General features: G+C 43.3%; 2 protein-coding genes across 5 annotated transcripts in view; one reads left to right on the top strand and one right to left on the bottom strand.

Moving 5' to 3' along the window:
- Window positions 1-936: 936 nt before the first annotated feature.
- Window positions 937-11,900, top strand: FGFR1OP2 (FGFR1 oncogene partner 2). 2 transcript variants are annotated; one of them, XM_041397098.1, is made up of 6 exons: window positions 937-1,054; window positions 3,915-4,051; window positions 5,140-5,257; window positions 6,155-6,297; window positions 9,305-9,418; window positions 9,764-11,900. In XM_041397098.1, exons 1-6 carry the CDS (start codon window positions 1,051-1,053, stop codon window positions 9,899-9,901), a joined length of 654 nt encoding a protein of 217 aa, XP_041253032.1. In that variant the 5' UTR covers window positions 937-1,050; the 3' UTR covers window positions 9,902-11,900. The 2 variants fall into 2 exon arrangements, with proteins under 2 accessions (XP_041253032.1, XP_041253031.1); XM_041397097.1 differs by having other exon boundaries at window positions 3,801-4,051.
- The window catches only part of TM7SF3 (transmembrane 7 superfamily member 3), a 22,662-nt gene continuing 21,867 nt past the window's right edge, over window positions 11,491-12,285 (bottom strand). For all 3 annotated transcript variants that reach the window (XR_005952105.1, XR_005952106.1, XR_005952107.1), the window contains one exon: window positions 11,491-11,623. The gene's annotated coding sequence lies outside the window, so the exon portion shown is untranslated. The remainder of the gene's footprint in view (window positions 11,624-12,285) is intronic.

Below are 12,285 nucleotides of genomic sequence, written 5' to 3'. Positions count from 1 at the left end.
GGAAGGAGCCCGTGATCTCGCGAGAGCACGGGCATGCCCTGTGGGCGGGCCCCGCCGAGGCCGACGTGTTCTCGCGAGATGTCGGGGAGCGGCAGGGGCTCCGTGTGTTATTCCTGTGGGAATTTTGTCTTCCAGCGTGCAGAGAGCAGGAGCATGGCAGCAAAAGGCTCTTGGATCACACTATTTATACATTTTAAGAAACAGAAGCATCAGTGATCACGAGCAGCAAGTTACGTAATTTGTCTGTTGATTAGTACTCAACCCCGTTTGCTGGGCGTGTCTGTGGCTTCTCACGCTCATTAGGGCACAGCCGAAGTTCTCTCCATTTGAGTCTGGGGACTGTTCTTAGGAGGGTGTGGGTGGTTGCGACCGCCGGCATTAGCTTTCCTCCAGTTACTGCTGACTTCACTCTTGATGGTTCTCAGCCACACAGCCCAGTCATTTTGGGACTGTCTCCCTTTTTTCTTAAAAGATGTGCAAGAATACAATCATAGAATCACACAACGCCCTGGCCTGGGAGGGACCTTACTGGCTCATCCGGGTCCATTCCCCCTGCCACGTACAGGGACACCTTCCACTATCCCAGGCTGCTCAGCGCCCCATCCAACCTGGCCTTGGACATTGCCAGGAATAAGGCAGCCATAGCTTCTCTGGGCACCCTGCGCCAGGGCCCCAGCACGCTCACAGGGAAGAATTTTTTCCCAATATCCAATCTAAACCTATTCACAGTGCAACTGCTTAATCCTGAGTGTCCCGCTAGAGCTGCTGATGTACAGTTCAACCCAGATCCCGAGGTTTGTCTCGATACCCTGCTCGCACCTGCAAGACTCGGAATCTATTGGGGGGGGGCGGGGAGGCGCTCTCTCCCGAGGTTTGGAGCCGGCGGTCGCGGAGGGGCGTGCTCTCGCGAGAGCTGTGCACGGCCGGAACCGCCCCCGCCCCACGGCTCCCCCTGGCGGGGACGGGACACTCCGTCCTCCTTTCACGCCGCCATTTGACATCGTTCGGAGCCGCTCCGGGCGCACCCCCGGCGCGGCCGGAGTCCCGGGCATGAGTGAGTTCCGCGGAGGGGTTCGGGGACACGGCGGTGGGTTGCCGCTGTGGCCGCCGGCGGGCGATCGGGAGCGCGAGCGGACTTGCATTGGAACGCCCCACGGCCGGGGCGCCCTGAGGGGCGTGAAGGAGGAGGATACCCCTTGCCCCCGCCTCAGACCCGCGGGGCGGGGCGGGCCGGGGACCTCTCACGTGTCCCGGCTCGCGCCGGTGTCACGACTGGCGCCGGTGTCGCCTCTTAGCGTCGCGGTGGCGTTTTGGGGGCAGGAGGCGACGCTCCCCGCGGTGACACTCCCGGGACGCTGCTGTCACACCGGGAGGGGACACCCCGGGATGTGTCACGCCGGGAGTGCGGCGGTGACACCCCCGGGATGCTCCTGTCACGCCGGGACCTTTGCACCAACCTAAATTCCTTAGAATTCCTTGGAAATTGCATTCTGGCTTAGCGCTGCCAAACCGGTCTCCGTGGTAACAGAACCCACAAGCTGTGAGGGGAGGTGGCTTCCCGGAAGGATAAAAAAAGAAAGAGGCAGAAAGTTAGGAGAAGGCGGTGGTCGCACAGAGATCTTTATTCTTTGACGTTGTTTTTTGCTGTTTAATTTGGTAATGAAAGCCATTAGCAAGTAGCAGGAAGTGACAGTGTGTAGTAGGAGTGTTGCTGGGGTGACTTGGTGCTCTGCTACCTGTTGACAAGGTTGCACTAACGAGCATCTGTGCAACTGGGCATCTCTGCTAGGGCAGGGCTCAGGAATCATTAACTTCAGGTCCTGTAACCATGCTCATAAAAAATAATATATGATAAGAATTTGCTTAAATAAATTATATTAATGATTAGTTGGAGTTTTTTCCCACCCCCTAAGTGTCCAGGCTAACTCACAGACTTAGCTCAGCTTCAGGATCAGGCAAAGGTTTTGTTTCTCACAAAAAACAGGCAGCCAGAGATCAAGTTTCAAGGATTAGGACTGGTGTCTTGCCTGAAAGGTAGTGTAGCCGTGATTTGGGGCCACTGTAAATTACCATAATACAAGCAGTGATTTTGCTTTTTGAGGTACAAATGCTGCCTGAAAACTGGAGCTGGACCCTGGCCTGACAGGGGACAGTGACTGCAGAGTTTTTGATGCTGTATTCCACACGTCTTTCCCAGCACATTCCCTGTGGAAAGAAACATCAGTGTCTTTGCCACAACCAACCTTCCTTTTCTCTGACATGGTTGGACCGGGGCAAAAATGAGAAAGCACATATATTAAACATACACTGTTTAAAAATGTATGTGGATGCAGACAACTTATCAGAGGTGTTAAGTGCATTGTAGTGTGAATGCCAAATGTATTCCCAGCTCACGTAGAGGCCTCTGAGGCTTTGTTTATACTGGTCAGAGAATTCCTGGACAGTGAGCTGAATTAAAGGCTGCTCAAAGCAGCAACATGGATCTCACTAAATCAATTTCTGCAGCAGTTCAGCCAGTTAGTGGGGAAGGTCATGTTTTGTCTGGGATATTTCTGTAGGAGATCTGACTGGAGGGAGGAGCAAGAGAAGAGATCTCTGAAAACAGTGCAGTGTGATTCCTTTTTGTGTGGTATTTGAAAGAGCTCAAAGTGCTAAGTCAAGGTGAATAAATTAACCACCTGTGATAGTCTGCTGGAGGCCTGGCTATCTCAAATACTTCATATAGAAAGTGAAATGCACACACTATCCAATAAACAGGAAAACTGCACATGCCAAAATATTTATGCTTTTGATAGCGCATGAATCCCAGAAAACACAAGTAAAATGTCTAGTGTTTGAAATACCCTTCCTTGTACTGCTTACCTGGCATGGGAGCAAAAGGTCAGTTGAGGCAGAGTTAAGGATTTCTTTAAGTTTGGCTTAATATCCTGGGCTATGATTTGTGTGCCTGAGAAAGTTAGAAAATCAACCTGAAGCGATTTTTTTTTCATGTGGCTGAAGAAAAACTCAATAATCTTTAATGTTTACAAAAATGTTTACTTTTGCAAATAGCCTGGCTAAGAAATGCATTTAATAGACCTTTTCAGTACCTTAGAACATTTAATAAATCAAATATTAAGCCTGATATCAATAAGACCCATAAATCTTATAAACCTCTATCGCTGCTGTTTGATTGCTGAAGACTCTTCAAGGAGTTTAAGTAGATTTCCTTTTCAGTAGACTAAGTCCAAGGTTCTTTAAAAGAAAATGAAAACATAGACTGAAAATCTTGGTCTTGAAACTTAACCTACAAAGTATGAATATGAAAAAATGCAGTGTAAAGGCTAGTACTGTTTGCAATAGACACAAGCATTTGACAAGTTTGACAGTTCTGGCAATCTGTAATTCCTGTGAAAAGTGCTGCAGGTAGAACGGCGATGTTTTAAGGGTGCAATTGCTTCTTTTCATTAGCTGAGGAGCTGTCTTTCTCTGTGCTGCTGAAAAGATCACAGTTCCATTCCACGCAGTGATGTTTGTGTTCATTTATAGACGTGAACAAAACACGAGCCTTTTTTCTTCTGAACTTTCCCTGAGCAGTTTTCTCTACTCTGTCAGTTTGAGGTGCTCCTCCTCTGCTGATTTAAGTCATCAGAATCTTCCAGGCCACTGTAATCCTTCAGCATTCTCTTTTGTGCTGGATTTATACCTCAAGTTATCCTGAAGCATATCTGTTAGGAGGGCACATTAAAAAGAAAAAGTAGCATTAAAAATGAATGAGTTCACGTAACATTCTTTGACTTTCCGTATTCCTCTGCCGGAAGCAGCGGCACTGCCCGGCTCTGCCGTGCTCAGCTGCCTCTGGCAGCTGATCCGAGCCCCAGCGGCCGCGCTGTGCGGAGTTGCTGTGGTGCCAACGCTTCCTCTGTCACGCTCAGAAATGACCTGCACCATCGAGAAGGCGCTGGCGGACGCGAAGGCGCTGGTGGAGCGGCTGAGGGAGCACGACAGCGCGGCCGAGGCGCTCATCAAACAGACCACAGCGCTCAACAAGCGGGTGGAAGCCATGAAACAGGTCTGCTTTGCAGCTCTGCTTGCTCCGGGCAGTGGCAGCACATCCTCTGGGGGCTTCTGTGCAGCACGGAATGAGTGTGGTGTTGGGTTAATCCTGTAATGCAGACTTGGTGTTTTTAGTAGAGGGGTGGCTCTCGTCTAAAAATAGCTTGTTTATATAGTTTGAGACTGTGAAAACATTTTCACAGTTACTCCAGTTTAAATATTGAAAACAAGAACGCTGGTAGAAATGGGCTTGGTATCTTACAAACCACTCTGTGGTGTCTCTTGGTTTGCTCTCCAGTGCAATACTACACATTTTTATTAATTTTGGCGTGCCCATTTAATCATACAGAGGCTCTGACATGTTTTCTTCAGTACAGAATTCTTTTTGCACTGTCTCCTTTTGTTTCCAAAGTAGCCTCTTGGGCTTTTTCGCACTCACTTCTATTCTGATGTTGAGCTGCTCAAGGCACATTGTTAGATTGAGTGTGACTTTAACAAGACAACTCCTGGGAAAATGTAAAGGTGTCTTGTGACTTTCCATATAGGAGTCCATCCTCTCAGTTTAATGAACCCAAGGTATGTTAATGGGCCTATAAACTCGTAACCCCCTGCATGCAATTCAACCCTGTAAAACTAGGCATGCAGAGGCTTCATGGCTTCAGATCAAGAGTATTACATATCCCCATCTTTTGGGAGTCAGGACTCATTGACTCGGGCTGGAGTAACTTGTACCCACACAGCCATGTGGTTTAAGGTTTTGGGAAGCCACAGTAAATGTCAGGAGGTTAATACCTCATGGTTTGTCTTGACCACATCTCTATGAGTTTTAAATTGCCTGAGGGTGAACTTGGCCTGCGTTAACTGAAGGTTAAATAGCATCCACTACACACATCTAAGGTCATGCTTTTGTGTCTCTAAAGGACAGGATATCTGCAACACCTTCTGGTGTGTGTGTTTGATACTATTATTTAAAAACAAGCACTGGCTTCCTGGTTATAGACTGTGAATGACAGTAGAACTGGTGCTTTGTGACCTGCTGAGTAATACCTGCCTTTGGTTAATCAAATATGCTGTACCTTGTTGGTTTGTTTTTGTAATAACCAGTACCAGGAAGAAATCCAAGAGCTCAATGAAGTAGCAAGACATCGACCTCGTTCTACTCTAGTGATGGGTATCCAGCAGGAAAACAGACAGATCAGGGAATTGCAACAGGAAAACAAAGGTAAAATATGAATATTCTACCCTTTTCAAGCTCCAGCCTGTATCACTGGAAATAGTGAGGCTTTTACCATTGATCTTTTTTCAAAACAGAGCTGTAGAAGAAATTTTTTTTCTAATTTCAGTTTGTCAGTTTAACTGATCAAAATTCAGTTCAGAAGTCCTAAAGTCCAACCTGTGGGACTGATGAAGAAAAAGAGAGATTTGGGAAAAATTAGTTTTTTTGGTCCTTACCTAATGTCCAGCACAAGTGAGGGGATAAATAGAACTTCATTCTGCAATATAGGGATCTTTTTGGAGAAGTGTTTAACGACTGCTGAAAATAATAGGAACAGTCAGGAAAAGTTACGGTGTAAGTAGAGAAGTATAATTCCTTCTGGATTTCTGTGGACTAGGAATGCACTGTTCCTCCAGGAAAGCCTTAGGTATTCTAACAGTTCCACTCAGCAAAGGATTCAGTGATCTTCTTTCAGATGAGTCTTGCCTTGTTTCGGGGGTTATTTATCCTTTGACTCAGTATATTTTGAACAGAAGCATTTTTCAGCTCTGGTTTTACCAAGCTGCAGATTAAGACAGATCTGTGAACTCCTTCCTGCCTTTTGTGCAGCGTGGCTTGTAGTGGCTGGGGTGAAGCTGCTCAGCCACACTCCAGATGGCTTTTGTCAGCCACAGGGACTGAATACGAAGTCACACTAACAAAAGCCTGTTTGTTACTGACCAGGATTTCTCCCAGGCTGATCACCATCAAAGCCATTTGCACAGCCTGTGTAGATTTCATGGTGCAGGGAGTGGGGACGCTCAATTACAGGATCATTTTGGTTTTCTCAAGCTGAAATACTTGCACAGTTTGATTTGGTTTTCTGTGTTCAACTCTTAACTGCATTTTAAATTCTGTTGGCAGAACTGCGCACATCTCTCGAAGAGCACCAGTCAGCTCTGGAACTCATCATGAGCAAGTACAGAGAACAGATGTTTAGGTTGCTTATGGCGAGCAAAAAGGATGATCCAAGTATAATAATGAAGTTAAAAGAGCAACATTCCAAGGTAATAACTTAATTGAGGGTTTTTGCTTTGTTTTTTAGTTCACACTTTAGTTTGTAGTGAATCAATTCAAAGCTCACTTCATGTCAGTTTTTGTACTGTTGTACTACTAATGAGTCCAGATTTTTATAATCCATGCCAAGCAACACGATCAGGAAACTATTGATTGAGTAAGTCAACCTTACCAGTTTCTCATTTATTAAAACTTTAAACAGGTAGCATTTCATTACTGCATTTGCTTAATTGACTTTTGTTTCACTTCAGTCTTTAAGGCAACTGCCCTGTTACACTTACAGAGGTTAGTAATAGTAAGACTCTTAGACTAGCTTTAATTTATGCTTGTGATTCCAACAAATCAGTAATAAACCTGTGCTTAGGGAAAATAGGACGAACAAGCTTTTTAAATTCAGTATTTAATTTTTTTCCCCTAAATATTGTAAATAAATTTTAAAAATTAAAAGTACTTTAGACTATTGATTAACTGGATGAAGCAGGAAACACAAGTATATGTTCAAGTATACATTCATTAGTCAAAAGGACTTTTAAATTTTGGGGGAATTCATTATTCTGGGTCACTAACAGATCTAAACAGGAGCTTTTTAGCAAAATATTGCATTTCATTGAGATTGTAACATAATCATTAGGGCAATGCAGCTGTGTAGACAAACAAGTTCTAAGTTTTTAATAATCTTTGCCCTCAGCTAATTTAAGTTTGCAAAGCAAACTTAGGGTTTGCTTACTGGGAAAACAGAATTTAATAATTTGATTCTTTCTTCCCTACTTACAGCATCCTATGTGTGTAATTATTGCCATTGGTATGAAAATATACTATTGCATTAGAACTGTATCTTTAACATAAAATATTGAAAAATGACAGATAAAGATAATTTTCAACAGAAGTTACCTCAGAATATGATATAGCACCTGCTCCAGCTTCAGGAGAACCAACACAAGAGGGTAAAATGAAATCCATCCTGAAATGGACTGTGATAGTTCATTTAGGAGCACTTCAATGGAAAGGCAGGAAAAAGAAAAAAAAAAGAAAAATAACATCTCACAATGTAATTGGAACAGGAGATTTAGGCTTCAACATTTTCATTAAACCTCTTCCTTCATGAATGCCTGATGAAAAAGATTTATCACCCTTATCCTGACACATAGGATTTCTGGAATTTCATTATTTATTCTCTAGCTCAAGCTTCATATTCAGAAGATTGAACAATGTTGAAACACTTTTTAAATACCTTTCTCTTGTTAAGTAAAAAATCCATTATATCCAAGGAGTTAAGCTCCCTGTTCCCAGTAATGCTATTTTCCCGAGTGCCAGCTGTTATTTTAGTGCCTGTTTACAGATTATTCCAAGAGCATTGATTGCTGCAGATGAAGAAGCACCTCCTTTAAATAGAACAACAGTGTCTTCTGTTAGTGTTGTATGCAAGAGAAGAGTGTGTGTTGGTAGTAGTGATCCTGATCTAAGTGTGCTGTTTGAATTAGCTCAGCTGAAACAAGACCCTAAAATGGGTGCTGCCCCTTTTTTGGTTTTATCTCTTTAGAGAGAAAAAAACCCCAATGTATACAAAAGAGAGAGATACTCAGAGGCTTTTATGGTCACTGCACTCTTTGGTTTTACCCCATCTAAGTTTTTCCACATGTGCCTTCCAGAGCAGAGCCTTCCAGTTTGGTGTTAGGGTCTGACCTAACATCAGTGACCTTGGAACAGGCCCGAAGTTGTATTGATCCAGAGCCCAAATGAACTGTGAAAGCAGGAAGGACAACAGTATATCTGAAACCTACAGCTCCTGCTCAGTCCTTCTCAAGGGTGCATCCTTGCCTGACCACAACTTCCTGTCAAGCTAAATTTGGGAGTTCTTTAAAAAAATATATTTCATGTCATCACCTGCATTGGAAACTGAGAGGAAAATAAAGATTTACAACAAGTTCTTCCTCACCCCCTCACATTGAGAATGGGCATTTAACAACTGCTAAATTATAGCTTGGGCAATTGGAATGGCAGAGGGGAAAGGGCTGATGTTTATTTCAGTAAAGGGTATTTGTTTTCGTCAGATAAGTTTATTCCAGCTGAGGCAGTTCTTTATGGTAGTTTAAAAGCAAGCTGATCAACTGTCAGCTGTATAGATCTCCCATTAAATTCATCATTTAAAGGTGGGGATTTAGCTTTAGTCTCTACTGGCCTTCATTTCTACAGGCCCTCCTGTCCTGCTTTTCCTGATACTAGACAATAAATATTGTGGATTTTGTCCAAAGGCCAGGTCAGGCACAACTAGACTGGCATCACAGCAGAGTTGGAATAAAAGACAAGCTGAAAAATGAAAGCTGTTGGAAATACCTTTAAACTGTCTGGCTTAACTGAGTGGCACTGAATGCCAGAGGGGCACAGGCTTCTCGTGTAGCACTGCAGGGAAAGGCAGCAGTGACCCTTACCCTGACCGTCTGAAGTCCAGAGCCCAGATAAGCTGGAATTGGAGGTGGAGTCAAGCAAAAGTATCTACAACAGAGAGTGGAGGACAGGTTTGAGTTTTGTAATATATGACATAGTAAGGATGACCACTGCACCTGCTCTTTTTTAGAGAGAAATGCCTGTCCATGGACTGGTACTGGAGATCCGGTTTGAAACACCTGTAAGGAATGTGGCTTTGCCTGCTGTTCTCACAGGAGTGGAGTAGTTTTGCATATCCAGAATAACAAACATCAGTTCCTGCTGCACAGGAGGGCCTGGTCAGGGCAAGCACAGCACCATCTCGTAGCCATTTTGAGGCCAGGGATCACAGTTGGTTAAGCTTTTATCACATTCCGCTGTGGGGCAAACCAGGTTTATTTAAATAAATAGGACCACTGTGGCTGCCCACACTGTAAAGTTAGAGAGAATTTATTTTCCAAAATTGAGATCTGTGATAAAAAATGTCACAGCAGCTAAACCACGTTTAATGCTTTGCTTTTTTAATAATGCAGAAAATATATCACTAAGATAGTACTAAATATTGTATCTCAGGAGCTGCAAGTGCACGTGGACCAAATTACAGAGATGGCAGCAGTGATGAGAAAAGCCATTGAGGTGGATGAAAGGCACAGCTGCAAGGAGCAGGAGCGCATCACCCAGCTTGAGGTGAGGAGAAAGCTGCACAGGCACAGATATTAAGGGGAGTAAAGATCCTCCCAGGTGTTTTATGGAGTTACTGTCCCAGTCGCTCCCTGCTGTTGTGTTACCCTTGCCTGCTGGAGCAGGGGAAGACCCCTACAGCTTAATCTCAAGGAGGGGGTACTTAAAGCCCATCCAAGAGAGCAGGAAGGTCAGAAACCTCATGTGCTCCCTTGGAGAAGATGACACAGCACTGATTTCAAGTCAGTGTTTTACTCCTTATGCATTAGTTTGGAGTAGAGGGGAGGCTTTAAGAGTTACCTGATTTCTTTCTGGAGTCCTATTAATGTATTTTTCACTCTCTGATTTTAGCAAGAAAACAAAGGCTTGAGAGAAATTCTTCAAATCACTAGAGAATCATTTCTGAACCTCAAGAAAGACGATGCATCAGAGAGCACATCCCTGTCAGGATTAGTGACAAGCAGTGATCTGAGCCTGAGGAAAAGCTAAGGACTCTGGGAATCAGTAAGCTTCAAGTTGCACACTTAAACCAATGGAGCATCAGGGGGCACTGGTCAAGCACTAGTTACTGAATAGGGCACCAGCAAGAGAATACATGCAACTCCAGCTCAGTGGCTTTTATACTGTGTAACATAAATTCAGCTGGTGTTCTGCAATACCCTCAGCGACAGATTGATTGCCATAGAGCTAACCTCAGTAGGAAATGGATTCATGCACTTGATGAATTGCAAATTCTTTTTATATGAACTTGTTTTACAGATAAAAGGTGAGATTTCAAGTAATTTACGTAAATTTATATAAATTATATATAATTTATATAAATTATACAAAGTTCAGTGCAACTGTTAGATAATAAAGGTGAGATTTCAAGTCTGATGTCTGCCTTAGAAAGTAGTAATTTATATGTTCTGTGCATAATCCACATAGCATTTTTTCCTTTTGTTTTGGTTTTAATAAACTTCTCATTTTGCAACAAACCTCTTTGATGGGAGGGGCACACAGGCAATCTAAAATTTAAAGATTTCTGTCATTTAGCCTTGGGGTATCTCTTTAAAATACAAGGCCAGTTTTTAAACGTAAGGAATGCTGTCAATCAATAGTTTGGAGTTTTTAAATGAAACAAGATTCTTACAAATACGTGCACTGAATTGTATTGTGAGAACATGGAAAGAGCTGTTCCTGCCTTTGTTGTTCTAAGGAACATAGTTATCAATACAATTCTGCCTCAGCTTTTACCTTTAAGAGGGGAAGTCCAGCCCAGTTCTCTGTCAGTAAGAAGCCACACGAGTCCCATGTCTTTCTTCTCCAGTTGCCTGCCCAAACTTCCTGAGCGAGGAACAGCAACTGGAAAGCGCAAAAGCAGTGGCAGTAGGAAGGGATTTGATTTCCAGTCACAGCAACACAGAAGGAACTAAGCATCCAATACTTCCAGGCGTGCCAGCTTCAATAGAGCTTCCTGTGCCCCAGCACAGCTTCCCTGAGCTCAAGTTCAATGTTCCACAGGCCTAAGGGGGAGCTTTCAGTAGCACTGAATTGACTTAGGAGCAGCTCAGTACCCTCTTTTCTCTTCCCTCTGTTGCTGCTCCTTCCCATGGTGCTTTTCAGAGGAAATAAGTGAGACAGGAGTATTAGCAGGCAATAAATGCTGGTTTTCAGTGAACTAATACGCGTGCTGGTGGGACAGGTAAATCTGGTCTCTACATTCTTACAGCCTGCTTTAGAAATGGAGAAGCTCCTGCTTCTCTGCAGAGCACCTTGGCTCCTTGCTAGGCTTAGCAACACACTGAGGACATCCACATGCATGGAAAAAAGTTATGGCCGTTTCCAGACTTGTGAAACGGCCATGGGGAAATTCTTGGGGAGCATGTTAGCTCAAGCACAAAATATTCTTGTCTGCTTTTATATTATCTGTAAAGCTTCGCTGGTGCTTCTCTAATCTAGGTTTTGCATTTCTGCCATGGTTTGCAAGCTACTGACTTACCAGAAGCAACATCTTTTTTTCACTGAAGTGTTCTGTTGTTGCAAACTTACAAGGAATTTTGGGTTCAGTTGTTGAAGTTCTTGTTTCTAGAAGCATCTTTTCAGCCACGCACTGGTTTCAGGAGGCATTTCTATCAATTTAATACTGAATTCAGCTTCATGGCTGACTTCTGGTTTGGCTCCCGAATACAGAAGAGGGTGGTTGGTCTGTGGCAGTACTTTGAGGTTGCTCTATTACAAAATAATGCTTGATTAGTGTTTATTTTTGTAAATTAAAAAAAAAAAGTGACTTAATTTATCTACTCCTAGTCTTCACATTTGATATGTCTCCCCTTTCATTTCCCTACCCTGATCACTTTAGGATTTTAAGAGCCTTCACAGTGTGTGGAATGACTATTTTTCATTGCATACCTGTTATTTTTGTAATGCAATGGCTTGAAAAGGATTTATGGCTAGAATTGTGTACTGTACAGTAAACTTATTTTATCAATAAAGTTGACTGAAAACATGGATGTCTCCATGACTAAAGCAAAGTACTGGCTCTGAGATGAGCCTTGTTGGCAGCACAAGATAAGAAAGTAACCAAAACTGTTCTATGTGGCAGCTGTTCAGCTGAGGGCAGACAAACTAAATTTGGCTGGTTTGTATAACTAAAAGCTTTGAACAGCACTGACTTTTTAACAAGCACATGGGATTAGAAGATTGTTAAAATACAGAACTAATGGCACTGTTTTCATGCAGAATTGCATGTACTGGGATTCCTGTGTAAAGGCCCATTGGCTTAGGGAGTTTCCTTAAGCACTTTTTCTGGTTAAAAGAGAAATTTCCAAGTCTTCTGTTGGAATGTAAAGGTTGAACTTGGTTTTTTTTTGAGAGCCTGGAATCTGAGTGCC

Source organism: Onychostruthus taczanowskii, unplaced genomic scaffold (assembly GCF_017590055.1).
Source record: "Onychostruthus taczanowskii isolate IOZ18803 unplaced genomic scaffold, ASM1759005v1 scaffold136, whole genome shotgun sequence".
Taxonomy (NCBI): domain Eukaryota; kingdom Metazoa; phylum Chordata; class Aves; order Passeriformes; family Passeridae; genus Onychostruthus; species Onychostruthus taczanowskii.
The sequence above is the reverse complement of the archived record's forward strand: the minus strand, read 5'-3'. Positions and strand labels throughout refer to the sequence as shown.